At 35.6% G+C, this 18,055-nt stretch overlaps 1 protein-coding gene across 1 annotated transcript; it reads left to right on the top strand.

Moving 5' to 3' along the window:
- The first annotated feature begins 1,241 nt into the window (after positions 1-1,241).
- LOC123559170 (microfibril-associated glycoprotein 4-like) lies at positions 1,242-17,706 on the top strand. Its single transcript, XM_045350985.2, has 5 exons — positions 1,242-2,933; positions 4,057-4,211; positions 7,289-7,385; positions 15,244-15,411; positions 17,435-17,706. Exons 1-5 carry the CDS (start codon positions 2,594-2,596, stop codon positions 17,704-17,706), a joined length of 1,032 nt encoding a protein of 343 aa, XP_045206920.2. The 5' UTR covers positions 1,242-2,593.
- Positions 17,707-18,055: the final 349 nt, after the last annotated feature.

Raw genomic sequence — 18,055 nt, 5'->3', positions numbered from 1 at the left:
TAAACAGTGTAAAATCCAAATGGGTACAGGTGTCAATGCATAGCATCCAGTAAACGCACAGAAAGTGACCTGTATGTACAGTATGAAAACGGTCAATGAAAATGCATAAACCAAAAGTGTGTAGGTGCCAATGCACAGCATCCAGCAAACGCACAGAACGTGTCCTGAATGCAGAGTATTAAAACGGCCAATAAACAATGCATAAACAAATCATGAATAGGTAGTACAGTGCTCGCTCTCTACAACAACACCCTTTGGGAGACGGAAAATTTGGTTGTTGTTCGGAGGGATTGTTGTAGAGAGGTAAAATAAAGAACAATTAGCATATTTTGGAGTCAGTAGCAAGTGTTGTTGCAAGGAGGGTATTGTTGTTCAGAGGACTGCTGTAGAGAAGGAGCACTGTATTGTACAGATTTCAGTTAACGTAAATAGATAATGACAGATAAGACATTATTTGGCTAGAGAAGTTAAGAGACTTTGCCAAACAGTAGGCCGTACTAGTTTAAGCGATTCGGCTTGACAGGCGACACGCATAATGAAAGTTAAGCTTTGAAATATAATGGTTTGACAAAGGTATATGAAATTACAACATTTGCATAATTCACGAACTGACTTTGTTCTTACATACTTTGAAATACATATTACTTACTACGTTAATTGAAATCAGTCCAACTGCGCAGTATTCTGGAGAGTTTCATGTTGTCGTGTGTACGTTCTCTACACGACAAAAGAGATATTTCAGCAAATAAATGTACAGATTACAATTACACGGAATGAGTAACTTAATTTCTAACACCATTTTCTTCTATCGGTCATTCATCACATAAAGAGCAATCGATCGAACTGATATCTAAGTAAAGAGCTTGGAAACTCACATAAGAACTCTTACCATGTGTGTTTTATCTAATTATGGTTTGGCTTTAATTACAATTCCGTAATATACCTAGATACACATCTTGCTAATATCTCTTCCGGCATTTCTTCAAAATAAATGAGTCGCACCAATATAGTGCATTTGCGACCAGCATGGATCCAGACCAGCCTGCGCATCCGCGCAATCTAGTCAGGATCCATGCTGTTCGCTAACGGTTTTATATAATTGCAGTAGGCTTTGAAAGCGAACAGCATGGATCTTGACCAGACTGCGCGGATGCTCAGGCTGGTCTGGATCCATGCTGGTCGCAAACGCACTATGCTAGTTTTCTCGTGGTGCGGCTCATTTATATCTAAATTTGTTTTGTCTACTCTTGTGTGAATATTCTATCTAAATCGTTAAGAGAAACGGAGACTTACTAAGCGGATATGCTTGTAGGTAATTCCGTATTATGTTCAAGTTGCTACAATGTTCTAGATTTCGTTAGGGCAGCTTTGTGCGTCAAAACTCCGTCTGAATATTTCATTATTGTTATCAAAGATGAATAAGAATCGTGTTTGTCTTGGTAAGAAGGCAACGACAAAAGTCTGTACATATATCAGGTTTTCTAACGTGGTTTTTTATTTCCATTGTTTTAGGTTTAATAGGAACCGTGAGAATCAAACCACTTTACAGTCCGCTTTAACGCATCATTTGTTGCTCCTCGTATGTGTTTATATTCACATAAATGTTTGTTTATTGCGATTCTACAAAACTCCGAGTGATTTGTTTTTTTGTTTGAAGTGAGTTGAAACTTGTAATAAAAATGCAACTACTTCAGTCAAGATAATTGTTTTCAGTACGATAAATGATTTCTCCCAGTGATTCAGTTAGTAATCTAATATACGGTGTATGAGCATATAGATGATATATTTCAAACTATAGGCTTCAGTGAATTTAAGAACTCAGAGAAACCATTATAGCATTACTGACATTCAGCATTGTATATAACCACAGCCTGTCAAAATTAAGGTCTTAGACTCTCAGAGCTTAAACCGCTCATTTAAAAGATGAATAATGAATGAATTTTACGTACATAAGACTGGACTGTGGAAAGCTGTTTAATATGCTTTAAGATAGAAGATTATATATGTTTGTGACAAATTTTACTACATGGAGTAAGTTGAAGTTCATCAATGCCAATGTATATAAAAGCTTTTCCTCAGTCTTTATCAAAACATTCATTATTTCATAGGATAGTCTTCATATATCAATTCCGTTTTGCCAGAATTTAATAATCATATTTTGTGAGAAAAAACAACAACTTGTGAATACCTAATGAATACGTTTATTTATCGACTTTCTCTTATTTTTAAAGCGAACATCTTTCATCCAGTTATTTTCTAGAACAATGTGAAGAGTTTGTCAGAACAACACCTTTGATGATCCTGTCAGTTTCTCTTAGTTGTTGATATCTTATTACTGAGCAGTTGCTGATATAATAGCAGTTCTAATATATATTGCATTTAGTACTATCGATTTTACAGCTTCGTCCCTTAAAAGATATAAATTATTCAAAAACTTGAAGTCAGGTGTAAGGATAGCTTTAAACAGCATAGTTTGTGTCGTTGGGACAAACAGAAGGTATTGAAGGGATATATTATAGTCTTTTGGAAATATTCATACAATGCTTTAATATATGAATATTTACTTCTATGGACACAAACACTGAAAGTTGTCATGGATTACAAAAGGAGAAATATCTTGTTAGGGTGTCTCTTGACTTTCGCTGAAATCTGGACTTTGATATCGTCTATTAATATAAACTTCACAAAATACTACTATGAACACAATTTAGACGGATATAGGTGTGTACCTAATGAAACTGTCATTGAAACTGACAACGTGCTTGGTTATACACAATGTTGCAAAGAATGTCACCTCAGTAAAAAATGTCGCAGCGTATTCTACCAGCCGGAGTCTAAGAAGTGCATTGGCTGCCGCCTTAATCCTAGAGCACCGAGCTGCATTCACGAACCATTGCCTGGTTCCAAGTATCTCCGAACAAAGCCAATTTACAGTTAGTATAATTATAATCTCAATGTCACTATTACATAATATTAATTCTATAAAATACAAATGTATGAAGAAATTCATTAAATTTAACAGATATTACATAAGTTAGAAACAAGAAACAAATACGCAATATGTAATGAAGTGTTATGAAGTTTAACTATAATAATTCTACTTACTGATTTTAATTTATTCTCTTTATTTAATAAAGGATGTTTGGTCAGTTTTTTCTACAACCAAGATTTTATTTTTCATTTTCTGAGAGCTTGAAGAACATTTGTTTCTAAGACAAAAAGGAGCAGAAAGTAGCACAGGTCATGGCACTCGTTTTTTTTTTTTTTCGTAGGGCAGTTTTTACCTACTAAGCATTTCTGAAATTAAGTAAAAAAAAAAAAAAAAAAAGCAAAAAACTTGAAAAAAATGGAGGTACTTGATAAAAAATATGATATTCCACATTATCTTATAGGGATTTCAGGTCTTACTGGTTACTATGAATACATGGTGATACCAGTACCATATAAGCATAAATGTCACTAACAAATATCTTTGACATAATTACCCCACCCTCTTTTCCAATGGAAAAAAAGTAATACTATTCAAATCTACGAAAAACATTCTGTCGTTAAGATTTTAAAACCTTTTGCTGCTTTAATGACATAGAAAAATGCCTGAAAATGGAAAAAAAGCCATCGTGCATCTAAGAAATATATTCAGAAAAAAATCTAAAAAAAAAAAAAAACTGGTGAATTTTAATATTCTAAGTTTTTTTTTCTTGTTTAACTTATATTTCCTTGATAAAACAAAGTGTAAGTTGAAAACTAGTTTTAACTTGTAGCTTATAAGTCAGAAAAATATCAGAACAAAACCGGGTCATCTTTTTAAAGATATCTTAAATTACTGACCCCTACCCCATCATGCATCTTATATCAGACTACGGTAAATGCCCCAAAATTAAGGGCGAAATCTTTTCTAGCAACAGGAAGAATCTGTTTAAATAAATGGTACATTATTAGCACTATTTTGATACTTAGCCGTTATGTTCAGAATAATTTTTGTAAGCAAGAAATATTGAATGAAACAGTTTTCAAAAATGGCGGATATCCTAAGCGTTCGTACATTATTCATTACAGGAAACAAGGTTGTGCCAGCTTCAGTCACCGACTGCAAAGACATTTTAGAGAATGACTGCTCCGCGCCAAGTGGCCTATACAAAATTAGCTTGTGGAAGTCAAAGAAAATAATACCAGTCCTCTGTGATATGGAAACAGCAGGAGGGGGTTGGACCGTAAGTTTATTTATTGTCTACAGAAAATAAGTCTACTCTACTAAGTCTTAGTTACAGCTGCGATCTGGGGTTGGACGGTAAGTTTATTTATTGTCTACAGACAATAAGTGTACTCTACTAAGTCTTAGTTACAGCTGCGATTTGGGTTGGACGGTAAGTTTATTTATTGTCTAAAGACAATAAGTCTACTCTTCTAAGTCCTAGTTACAGCTGCGATCTGGGGTTCTACAGACAATAAGTCTACTCTACTAAGTCTTAGTTACAGCTGCGATCTGGGGTTGGATGGTAATTTTATTTATTGGCTACAGACAATAAGTCTACTTTACTAAGTCTTAGTTACAGCTGCGATCTGGGGTTGGACGGTAATTTTATTTATTGTCTACAGACAATTAATCTACTTTACTAAGTCTTAGTTACAACAGCGATCTGGTGTTGGGCGGTAAATGTATTTATTGTCTACAGGCAATAAGTCTGCTCTTCTAAGTCTTAGTTACAGCTGCGATCTGGGATACTACAGACAATAAGTCTACTCTACTAAGTCTTAGTTACAGCTGCGATCTGGGGTTTACGGTAATTTTATTTATTGTCTACAGACAATAAGTCTACTTTACTAAGTCTTAGTTACAGCAGCGATCTGGTGTTGGGCGGTAAGATTATTTATTGTCTACAGACAATAAGACTACTTTACTAAGTCTTTGTTACAGCAGCGATCTGGGGTTGGGCGGTAAGTTTATTTATTCTCCACAGATAATAAGTCTACTTTACTAAGTCTTAGTTACAGCAGCGATCTGGTGTTGGGCGGTAAGTTTATTTATTCTCTACAGACAATAAGCCTACTCTACTATGTCTTAGTTACAGCAGCGATCTGGTGTTTGGCGTAAGTTAATTTATTGTCTACAGACAATATGCTTACTCTACTAAGTCTTAGTTACAGCAGCGATCTGGTGTTGGGCGGTAAGTTTATTTATTCTCTACAGACAATAAGTCTACTTTACTAAGTCTTAGTTACAGCAGCGATCTGGTGTTGGGCGGCAAGTTTATTTATTTTCTGCAGACAATAAGCCTACTCTACTAAGTCTTAGTTACAGCAGCGATCTGGTGTTGGGCGGTAAGTTTATTTATTCTCTACAGACAATAAGTCTACTCTACTAAGTCTTAGTTACAGCAGCGATCTGGTGTTGGGCGGTAAGTTTATTTATTCTCTACAGACAATAAGCCTACTCTACTAAGTCTTAGTTACAGCAGCGATCTGGTGTTGGGCGGTAAGTTTATTTATTGTCTATAGACAATAAGCCTACTCTTCTAAGTCTTAGTTACAGCTGTGATCTGTTTTTATTATAACTTCCTTGTATTTCGAAATAAATGACACACTTTTTCTGTTTTGAAATTCTAGAAGCGCATGTAAGTACTCATAAACTTGACAAAAATTGATCTTTTACAGAAATCATTATGCAAAACTGAGAAACAGTCTGATTTACGCGATGCTTGTTTTTGCTTTGTTATTACAATAGATGTTAAACATTTCTCGCAAAAAAAAAATAAATCCCCAAAGTAGCGGTAGTTATTCTTTCATAATTTCCAAATTAAAGTCTAGTGACATAATTCAAATGCATTTGTACATTTTGCAGTACAGTAATAAAACAGAGTCTCATCTTGCCAGTTGTGACGGTCTAAAACACCAGTCAAATAAAGTCTTATTCAAGCTTTTGCATTTAGTGATTAAGACTTTGTGAATTTTCGTTTAATGAAGGGTTTAATAAAGGGTACTTAAAGCATTTGGTTTAAGTAAATGATTGTATTTCATATTTTACCATAACACCACGATGTGAAAATGCGTATTAGTTTTGTTTATAACATGTTTGACGTCATGGAAGTGAAATAAAGCCATTACATAAATTTGATAATACACTAGTCTAGTGTAATAAAGCTTTGATGCTGACGTCATTTTAAACATACAAAACGTTGTCCGAATTGACGTAGTCTATAATAGGTAAAGAAAGACAAAATTTTGATGTTTCAGCAGGAACAGCTTACATGTGATAAAAAGAATATTACATTTGTGTCTTCCCACATTAAAGTTATTAAACTCGGTGAATAAAATTGATAAAATGCTCGGCAGAGCCACGTATTTCATTATTTTATTCAACTCGTTTAATAAATCCGACTCGTTTAAGAAACTGACACAGCATAAAAATAAAAAAAAAGGCCCCATTAAATATCATTTTAGACACGTGAGTCTGCTACCTAAAATGTGTTTAAAACATTTGTTGATATTTTGTAACTGTTTGTTATGGGATTTCAACAAAAATGTGTTTGTTTGTTTGGATCAAGCACACTTTTCAACAATATTTCAGGCAGTTAACCTAAATTGTGTTCCTAGATCTGTAGCAGTATTAAATTTTTATCCGCCAGTAACTTCTAACTGCTTCACATGAATCAGAGAGGGCAAGAATGATTTCATTAACAATGTCGTTTTATCTAATCGTTTCCAACACCTTACGCCTCACCGTGGGGTTGCACTTACGGCCCAGCGATCGGAAGCAATTATTCCAAGTAATACATGTACAATCTAAAATACATACGTGTTTCTCAAATCAAGAACGAAAAATAATGCTACTAACACAGTTAATAAATAGTAAAGTTTATAGAGCTGAGTAGCATTCTTTAAAGGATGGACTTTCGACGAATAATTAAAGTACAGTTTATTACGACTGTCACCGAATATCATGGTTTTCATGCAAAAATAATAGAGTCAACACCTTTTGCCAAGTTTGTATGGGAAATTGGTTCAACATTTAATTGTCAATATTAAATAAGCATAGATATAATTCTAGCATGCATTCACTAAATGCATTTGCAAATTATGATAAATTTGTATTATCTGATGATATAAATATAGAACCTTTATAAAACCCGCGCTCGCTCTTAGCTCAATACTCCCAGTTCTTATCATGTTCTGCTTAATATCTTGTTCAAACTATATATCAGATACATTTAAAACATTTGCATACATATGTAAAAAGCAAAGATAGTATTTCAATATCTTTATTATCAATTTTCTTTTCTTTAATTTGTAGGTATTTCAGAAACGGTTTAACGGTTCAGTTGACTTTTATCGCAACTCCACCGAATATGAGAATGGCTTCGGGAAGTTAAATGGTGAATTCTGGCTAGGTATGTATATTATCAATTTTCATTTTTGAATTATGATAATTTAAAGCCATGAAGTGTTATTAGTGCTGATATTTGTTTAGACACATACACAGAGTGAATATCAATACAATGGGCGTACTCTTAGTTACTGGTTTCGTGGTATTGGAACTAGCAAACGGTATGGATAGTGCACAGTATATAGATATGTTTGTTGGAAGACATTCTCAACATACTTGTTATGAAAGATATAGACAGGACGTGTCTCCCCTGAAAATATGTGGGCAAGTATACCTCAAATGAAGCAATCTCACGTTTATCTGATATACTTTGACATATACTACTTACTAATTTCTTGTGCGCGGAGCGACCCGGAATATTTTAATAAACTGTCTCAATTTAGACTATTAACAATTTAAAGTTGGTGTGGTTGCATTGCTGCATTTCTCTTTGATCTGTCCTAGATACACATGTGCAGCAGATATGACTAGTACTGATAAGGAATTCAATATGAGCCGTGCCATGGGAAAACCAACATAGTGGCTTTGCGACCAGCATGGATCAAGACCAGCCTGCGCATCCGCGCAGTCTGGTCAGGATCCATGCTGTTCGCTAACAGTTTCTCTAATTGCAATAGGCTTTGAAAGCGAACAGCATGGATCCTGACCAGACTGCGCGGATGCGCAGACTGGTCTGGATCCATGCTGTTCGCAAAGCCACTATGTTGGTTTTCCCATGGCACGGCTCATATGTTTTGTAAGAACAATGTTGTTAAATCACATCCTTTTTAAAAGTTTTCTTTCTGTATGCGGCTTTTTAGCTCACCTGAGTCCATCTTCCACACGTTCCTTTACACATCTCCTCCTCAACCACCAGTTTAATTTTGATGAAACTAATGGTTCTCTATGAAGAGTGTTCAAATTATGGCCTTGGGGTGAAAAGAGGCCCCACCCCGGTGGTGCCAAATTTTTACATAGACTTATATAGGGAAAAAAAATCTTCTTAGGCCTAGGCCTTTGATATTTGGTATTTAGCATTGTCTTATAGTCCTCTACCAAAAATGTTCAAATTAAAACCCTGTGGTGAAAAGAGGATATTTGGTATGTAGCATTGCCATTGCCTTGTGGTCTTCTTCTAAGACTGTTCAAATTATTACCCTGGGATAAAATGAGGCCTTGACCCAGGGTTCCCAATTTTTACATGGTCTTATATAAAAAACCTTAGAAATCTTCTTGTCTGAAACTGCAAGGCCTAGGCCTTTAAATATTTGGTGTGTAGCGTCGCCTAGTAGTCCTCTACCGAGGTTATTCAAATGATGCCTCTGAGTTGTAAGTGGCCCTACCCAGGGGTTCCCAAGTTTTACATAGACTAATATAAGACAAAATCTTTAAAAATCTTCTTGTCTGAAGCCATAAGGCCTAGGCCTTTGATATTTGGTATGTGGTATTGCCTTGTAGTCCACTACCAAGATTATTCAAATTTTGCCCTATGGGTTAAAAAAAGGCCCTGTCCTGGGGATCCCAAATTTTACATAAACTTAGATAGGAATATTTTAAGATATCTTCTCGTCTGAAAGTTCAAGGCCTAGGCCTTTGATATTTGGTATGCAGATCCTAGTGGATCTCTAACAAAATTGTTCAAATTACGCCCCTGTGGTGAAAAGAGGCCCAGAGGGTCACTTTTTATGTGAGATATATAGGAAATATTACTTCAAAAATGTTCAGATCATACTTCCTACACTGTTAAGTTATAATTGCCTGATGACCCAATGTGATTTGATGTCACCTGACTGTGACCTTGACCTACTGACCTAGTTTCTTGTTTTTTTTTAGATATAGCCTTGAAATTTAAATGACATGTACAGTTTAGCACACCGATCTTAAAACTGACTTTCAGTGACCATAAATATGACCTACTGACCTATTTTCTTGTTTTTGAAGGTACAGCGTAGAAATTTGAACCACGTGTATGAGTTCATACTGATTTCAATACTCATCTTTAATTTCTTAACCCTGACCTACTGACCTACTTTCTGTTTTTTAAGCTTCAGCAAAGAAATTGGGACTACATATTTAACGTCTGATACAGATTTCAAAACTCACGTTGAATATTCTTAATCATGACCTATTGACTTACTTTTCTTGTTTTTGGAGTAACAGCAAAGAAATTTTGACCACATGTATAATATTTGATACAGTTTTCAACACTCATCATCATCATGACCTACTGACCTACATTCTTGTTTTTTGAAGTAACAGCATTGAAATTTGGGCCACCTATATAAATTTTGATATAGGTTTCAATACTTACCTTGAATAGCCTTAATCTTGATCTACCGACCTACTTTCTTGTTTTTGAAGGTACCGCGTACACATTTTGACCACATGTATAATGTTTGATATAAATTTTAGTATTCATCTTTAATATTCTTAACCCTGACTTTCTGACCTTCTTTCTGGTTTTTGAAGCTACAGCAAAAAATTTGAACCACAAGTATCAATTTTAACAGATTTCAGCAGTTATCTTATATAATCTTTACCATGAACTACTCACCTAGAATTTCGGTTTTGAAGCTTTAGCAAAGAAATTTGTTCAAGCAAACAACTAAACTCAAGTGAGCGATATAGGGTCATCATGGCCCTCTTGTCATTAATACACTCTATCCATTCTCTCTATTATATGATAACACGTCAGTATTCTCAAAAAACTACCCAGTTGATTATGAGCCGACTCATTGAAATAAATGAGTTCATTAAGAGTCTCGTGAATTCTTTGTTTGTTGTCACCTTTTCACAAGAATCCAGGTGTTGAATCAACTATTTCCTCCAAATCATTTCAGACAAACATATTACTTTATGTACAATCGATATCAACCTCCTTTGGTTTTTGTATACTGTTCTTCTCTGAGACATAATTGAATCGCCCCGTTGCATCTAAAGACTTTGTGTTGGGCGATATGTGGAGTTATGGAGGAGTTAGTTTGTAGAAAAATGTACATTATTTGGGCAGACAGGGCCTTGAGATCAATCTTCATGAATGTCTATGGGTGGATATATTTCTTTGATACATTAAACGACTTTATCGACCTCTCAGTTCAGATTCAACATACACTAACAACACTTAGGATCCTACTGGTCTCGCTGTTGATATAATATCGGAACATTTTTAACATTACACAACAGTTTCATCTTTAACAACTGTCTGACTTTCTTCTTCTTCTTTGTTCGCCCTACACTGTCAGACCAGTAGCCTCGATGACACTTGTGGTTTATCGCAGATCCTCAATGCCTCCATACAGTATCTGGTGGATTGAGGTGTCTTTCGGCCAAATCGCAGCTAGCTCCTGGTCATGCCTTTTACATTTCTAGGGTATATGCTCCGTAGACTGATCTTCCTCACCACATGGTCAGGTTGGTGATGGTGCCAGTCTCTATTTCTTGTACATGCAAGCATTGAGCTTGCTGTGCCCTGGGCGAAGCCTGACTAGCATCACTTTTTCAGGCCGATCAAGGAGATGAAAAGCATCTTCCTCCATCCTTGGTCTCGAAGGTGCCTTGATGATGGTGACTTTCTCCCTGTAGCTCACAGGTGTTGTTGGGTTGTTCGGACTGAGCTCCTAGCTTAGCCAGTTGGTCTGTCTCCTCATTGCCAGCAAATCCACAATGGAATAGGATGAAATCCACTGAAATGCTACTTTGTATGTGATACTCAGGCTCTGAATTCTGCTGGATAGCTGTGGATTTTTATTGTTGATCAGAGCTTCCATGATAAACAATGCATCTTTGAGACATTCGACTGAGGAGCTTTCTTCTTCCGAGTCTTCAATCATTGAGACAGCCTTCATGAGTGTTTCAGTCTCCGCCTTGTAATTGCTGCAGTGTTTTCCTGTGGCTGCATGTAGTGTTTCTCTCTTGCCAGATGGGCATAGAATGAAAACTCCTGCTCCTCCATCTTTGATGGCGCATGTGACTGACCCATCTTTATAGACGTGAGTCCATGTTTCCGAGGATAGTTTTTATAGCTATTGTGAGGTTCTTCTAAATACCTTCATCCTCTTGTTTCCCGCGGTCAAGATGAGGAACAGCACGTCTCACAGTCACTGAAGACAGATCATTCCCTAAAGGGTTTATAATGCCTTCTCTACCTAGGGGAGTCGTTGGTATGTTCAGCTCAGTTTCGAACACTCGATTGAGTTTCTTTGCCTCGTGAACTGAACGAAGCTGCTACGTTTCAGCCATTATTTTTTTATGTAACCATCCAACTTGGTTTTCATGGGTTGGTCTTGAAAAGACATGAACTTCTCTGCCTGAAGCAGGACCATTGTATGTCTCCTGTTTTTTATAACGGCTGTGTACCTGTTAGCTTCTCCATGAAGGAGATTGGTGTAGACTTTGTAGCCCCTGTCATGATCCGCAATGCTTGGTTTTTAAACTTGTCTAGAGCCATTTGGTTAGCCGTTTGTCAAAAGGCACTCCAAGGTATGTTGCCTCGTCTGCTACAGTCAGCGAAGTATTTCCCATCTTGATTTTATCCGCCGTCTTCTTAGACGACAGGGAGAATAGTGTGGTGGACAATTTCTCCGTATTGATTGCGACACACCAATCTTTAGCCCAAGCCGAAAGCTTGTTGGCTTCATGCATCCTGTATGTGGCTGTTGTCGCATGTTCTTCCTTGCACCATAACACAAGGTCGTCAGCGATGAGTGCAGCCTTAACTCCGCAACAGCTTCAATTGACTGACGCGCCCACACATTTCACAGAGCTTTCTACGTCGATATTAGATTTTATTTTCGTGTCAAACAGAAATAACTTTCTTCTTTCTTTGGCTGGGGAACACTTTCTTGAACAAGACCAACCTAAACACATTCCCATTTAGGACGTCCCAAATTTAGTAAACAAAAACAAAAATGGCAGACCAGTATTATATTGGAAAATGATCAAGGTGATAATGTCAGTCTACGAGCGGAAGTTCACAATTTCAAGTATCGCAGTGATATCAATATACATCCAAAGTAACTAACGAATGACAGTCATTGTAAAAAATGACATTTCTAATTGAAATATTACAGCTTAACCAGCAGACGTCATTGAACAACGATATAAGGAAGAACATACGCAAGCGTAAGCAAATTTAAAGAAAATCTAAGCAAACAAACGCATTCCATCATTGGGATACAATTCGACAAGTCAGAAATGAAACCCCTTTACTCATTTGTCAATTCACCAAGCGTCTGGACAAACTAAAAAATTGCTCATTCTCTTCCAAAGACTGGTTGAGTACATGTACTTTAAAATCGTTCATCTCTAAAACGAACAAAAATATTATCCCTCCACTATTTAATTCCATCACTTTCTGATTTTGGTTCTACAATCTCTCAAACTCTTTAAGATGGAATACAGCTTTTCACCAGCTAGTCTTCCTCTCTGTGACCTTTTAAATGCCTCACTTTCTGCAGAAAATAACACATGAAAGGAAATTCAAGTTAGCACAGTCTACACGAAAGACGATGCAACTCTTCCAAATAACTATCGTCCAATCTCTGTCTTAAATTATACTGAAAAGGTTATCTTGAACATCTTATTTTCAAGCATGTCTTTAACTCTCTTCATGATTCTTGCTTCCTAACTTGAAGGCCACTCCACAGTTAATCAACTTGTTTCATGTAAAGCTTTTGATAATGCTCTAGAAGTATGATTCTTTTTTCAATATCAGCAAGGTCTTTGATAAAGTCTGGTCTAAAAGTTTAAGCACAATAGATCATCATGTAATTTTAATTCCATACATGTTCTAATAAAAAGTTATTTTCATGCCTTTTAAACTCATCTTTACTATCCATAAAGCTCGCATTTTAGATTTGTTGGGGATTATTTTGGACCGCAGATAGGACTTTTATCTTACCTGATCTGTCTGTTCGTGTTTAATCGTTGCCGAGCGGTTAAGGTAGCTGAGTTCAAATTCCTGCCCTATTAGCTCATTACCGATGTGGGTTCGAGTCTCACTCAGGGCGTTGAATTATTCATGTAAAGAAGTCATTCAGCTGGCCTACGGAAGGTTGGTAGTTCTACCCAGGTGCCCGCCCGTGATGAAATAATGCACGGAGAGGCACCTGCGGGCTTCCCCCACCATCATAGCTAGAAAGCCGCCATATGACCTATAATTCTGACAGTGCGACGTTGAATTGAACAAAAACAAAATAAAACAAAACAAAAAAGATTGCTTTGTGGACTTCAAACGCAAGAATTACAGATTCTATTTATAAATGGTTTCATGATTTTCTCACATATAGACGTCAACGTACTGTACTTCCTGGAGTGAAATCTCACCGTGCATTTGTAAAAGCTAAAGATTCTTATTGCCCAATTCTTGGGCCGTTTCTGTTCCGTATCTTTATCAAGGACAATGACAGTGTTAATAAAGTCATATCCTGCATCCACCTGTTTGCTCGCATTGTTCTGGAGTTACCAAGCTTGTTTCCTTGGAAAACCTGAAGACAAAAATGCCTTTGGAAAGTCTCTCAAGCAAACGTTACAAACATCGACTTATCTAATCCTATTCCGTTGTTACTACAATCTACAAAACTCTATCCATTGCGTACCTTCGAGAACAACATTTTACTAGTATTTAAATTTGTGTCTACCTTCAATTGTACGTTATTTATGGACAAGAAGTTCGTAACTCTCAAACATTATCATCTTTTAAGGGACATCTAAACAAAATTAAGCGACGTTCTTCAGCGTAATAATACATCAGAAACAGAAAACTCAAGGTGCTCAGTACGATAGTGCATTAAATCATCATCTTTTCCTAAAAAGTCTCTCCAATACCATCGTAACGATGAAAAAAGTTCACATTTACTCATGTGCGGGCATGCATATCCGAAAGTAAGCGATTCTTTATTATACAACTCTGATACATTCTTTCATATTTCTCTTCATGTCTGTCTTCGACTTATTATCTCTTTGTACAATATCTGCTCATACCGCTTGCACTTTATTCTATCATACAACATCCCTTTCCCACTTTTTACTTAATAACGATTCATATTTTCATGCTTTAGCTATGTTTCTAGCCCAATTACAGATTAAGATCGATATGCTCATAAGTGTTATTTTGCCTGAGAAGGAGTAGAATTCTGTAGGACTTTTCATTCCTTTTTTTACTTTTTTTAATGTTGCTTTGATCAAAGGCTGACATATGTATTAATGTTTTTTATTTATTGATAACATTCAAACTAATAATTGGTTAAAAAAACTTTGGTATAACTATTGCGTCATTATATAAAATATAAAAAGTAAGGGTTGATTTCCAGGGAGAACAGAGCACCCAAAACACAGTCATAGAGCCATGAATCGCAAGGTAGGCCCACAACAAAATAAAGCTGTAACGAAAAAAAAATATTATAGAAGGGTTGCTTTATAAGCCATTATTTAGCCCTCCTACTAAGCTCAGCAGGGAGAGCGCAGATCTACGGATGGTTGGATCTTAAGTTCGATACTCTTGTGGGGCGTATGTTTTCCGTCACAATTTTTGATAATAGGCATTGTGCTAGGAGTCATTTCGTACTCCACATCTGAACTATGAATACATTCAGCAGTTACTTGCTAAAAACAGGTAAATACTGGAACACAGGTTAGGTTAAATGCACAGGTTAGGTTAAATGCCCGCCGGTACATGACTAAAATACTATTGAAAAACGACGTTAAACCGTAACAACCAAACATTGTAAGTCCGTAATATAACAACACTATTAAACATACGAGAAACGTTTCATCATGACATGGCAGTTATAAAAATTGATAAATTAATTTAATGTTTTAATTTTATGTTTTATTAACAATGTTGTTACATGATTTTAACGTAACAAAACTGTTGCTCTATCTAGGCCTAAAGTATGTGCAAGAAATGGCAGATCAAGGTACAACTGAACTAAGACTGGATCTGGCGGCTGCACGTTCACATAACAAAACTGGTTACAGTACCTACCAAAACTTTAAGCTAGATAAGAGCCCAAACTACACGATTCACATTGATCCTGGAACTAGTACAATAGGTAATACTCTTAAATTTTGTTAATTTAATTTCATTTGATTTTATCTTAGACAACATTTAATCTTTGTGAATAGAAGTCATATATTTTCCAAATTGCATTAGGATTCTACAAATATTTGTTAGAATCAAATATTTCATTAAATTGTGCCATTAATAGATAAATCGTTAATTAGCTCAGCTTGTAAATCCAACAATATAGTCCAATAACCATATTGAACTGTTTTTTACTTAACACTCTACCAAGATTGTGCAAATTATTACAATTCGCCAAAACTATGGCTGTCAGGAGGCTTGGTCGTTTTTTCCTTTTATAAGTATACAGTAGAAAAATTCTAAAGGCGACATCTCCTCCGAAACCGTTGATCCAGTTGAAAGATATTTTTACGAAACTGTTCCTTAGGTTATTCTCTCCCAAGGATATTCCTGTTGCTCCAATCTGTCAAACACATGGCCGTATATAGAGGGGTAATTTTTATTGATTTGTTTATAGATTTGAATTTTTTGCCTGTGTGTATATAGTGGGAAATTTAATAACTATTCATGTCAGAAACTCTCGGCCCAGTTTTCAATATATAAGGCGGTAAGTTTTCAAAAATCTTCTTGTCAAAAACTGATGATTCGATTTTGAAATAATTCAACATAAATGTTCCCTGAATGATCATGTAGGAAGTGTTCATAATATTCCAATTATCAAAAACAAAGCCAGAAATAGAAGAAAAAAAGAAATGTCACCTGACCAGATTTTGACCGAAATGCTTTTTCGTTGACGCTCTACCAAATCTTTAAAATGCCATTTAGATTTTTTCCAGACGTTTGCCTATTTTTGCTATATATGGTTCAATTGAAAACTGTGAAAATTTAGGCCAGTTATGTGGCAGGAATGTTGCTTGTTAATTTAAAAAGTAGTTTGTCTTCTGGTGGCCTTCTTGTGTTTTTTTTAGTTTAACAACAGTTGATTTTCTATTTATTTCAAACCGAAACTGAACAGCTACGCAGCAGCATGCGGTTGAACGGTTTTAGAACAGTGAACGACTGCTTATACAAGTCATATGATTATAGCCTGCGAATGATATTGTTGCAGTCTTCAAAAATAGAAAAAATAATTATAAAATTACACGAAGACGCCGTCCCCTGAAATGAATGTTCGCGAGTTGAAACGGATCGATCATAGTTTTATTTAGTGTATCGTTCTAAATGGAATTGAGTACGGGGCCCCTAAAGTGACATGTTACACACATTTTTTCCAATTAGGTAATGTGAGACTTTTTTTAATTCGTTTAAACGAATTTCGTTTAAACGAAATGATTTCGTTTAAACGAAATAGTTATTTCGTGTATCATTTCGTTTAAACGAAATAGTTATTTCGTTTATCATTTCGTTTAATTCAAATAACTTATTTCGTTTAAACGAAATCATTTCGTTTAAACGAAATCATTTTGTTTAAACGAAATAAGTTATTTCGTTTAAACGAAATCATTTCGTTAAAACGAAATCATTTCGTTTAAACGAAATAAAAAATGTCTCACATTACCAAATTGGAAAAAAAGTGTGTAACATGTCACTTTAGGGGCACCATAGAATTGCTGCATTCTTGAGGAATTTCTTTCACTACTTATAGACTCTGTAAATCAATGTATACCTTATATCTATTAACCAGTAACTTGGACAAATCCAAATAATTTCATTTTATGCCTCAATTAATCAAACATTTCCTAACGCAAAGTGTATAGATTTAATTATAATCATGCATTTTTCATAAATATTAGAAATTAGTACAAAACCAGGAATTTATTTTTCCAAAGAAATTCCTTGGAATGATATTGGAAAGAATTTTGCAAATGATAAATTCAAGTAGGACATTTCAAAAGAGTCTTGTCACGGCTGTACTATTATGTACCAGTGTAACAATTAACATGGGGTTACTATATGATACTAGTCTGTCAATATAATTTTATATTGATTACAATAAAGGATATTTATTACACAGATTAATTACTAGTCCTTTCATTATTTTGTAACTACAGAAAACATGCACGATGGTGGTTTTATACAACACAATGGTTTCCATTTTTCGACTTACGACGCAGACCGTGATGAAGAAACTAATTTCAACTGCGCCGAGGTATACCATACTGGTTGGTGGTTCAAGAAATGGTGTTACCATGTCAATCTAAATGGAGAATATGTTACACCTGGAACAACACGAGATATGGGAATTGAGGGCGCAATTGTCTACTTTGAATTGGATACTTACTTTTCACTTGAAAGCACTAAAATGATGTTCCGGCGAGTGTAAAGTCTGATTGAACAAGCAACTCCTTAAGCATGGACTATAAAATGTTCAGCCTTCGATTTGTTTCGACACGAACCAATCTACGTTTTATCTATAATTTAAGATTTTTTCGGCATATAGTTTTTGTGTTATATCACATAATTGATTTTTAACCCTTATCGTGCTGGACAAATTTGATTCTGCCTTTGCGTCCGGTGTAGATCATGATTAGCCTGCACATCCATGAACTGTAATCAAGATCTGCACTGTTCGCCATTCAGTCAGTATTTTTTAGGTAAGCACCCTTTTTAACAGTTAATGGTACTGTCCAAATTGAAAGATGGACAAGTTCATTATAGGAATTTAGCAGGGT

This window comes from Mercenaria mercenaria, chromosome 5, assembly GCF_021730395.1.
Source record: "Mercenaria mercenaria strain notata chromosome 5, MADL_Memer_1, whole genome shotgun sequence".
Classification (NCBI taxonomy): domain Eukaryota; kingdom Metazoa; phylum Mollusca; class Bivalvia; order Venerida; family Veneridae; genus Mercenaria; species Mercenaria mercenaria.
This window is presented reverse-complemented; position numbering and strand designations above follow the sequence as displayed.

Bases quoted from the DNA above. Each gene is read 5' to 3' on its own strand.
- LOC123559170 (XM_045350985.2), top strand. From the start codon at position 2,594: ATGGATTACAAAAGGAGAAATATCTTGTTAGGGTGTCTCTTGACTTTC. The intron at 7,386-15,243 runs GTATGTATATTA...TGCTCTATCTAG, and splicing joins AAATGGTGAATTCTGGCTAG to GCCTAAAGTATGTGCAAGAA. The intron at 15,412-17,434 runs GTAATACTCTTA...TTGTAACTACAG, and splicing joins TCCTGGAACTAGTACAATAG to AAAACATGCACGATGGTGGT.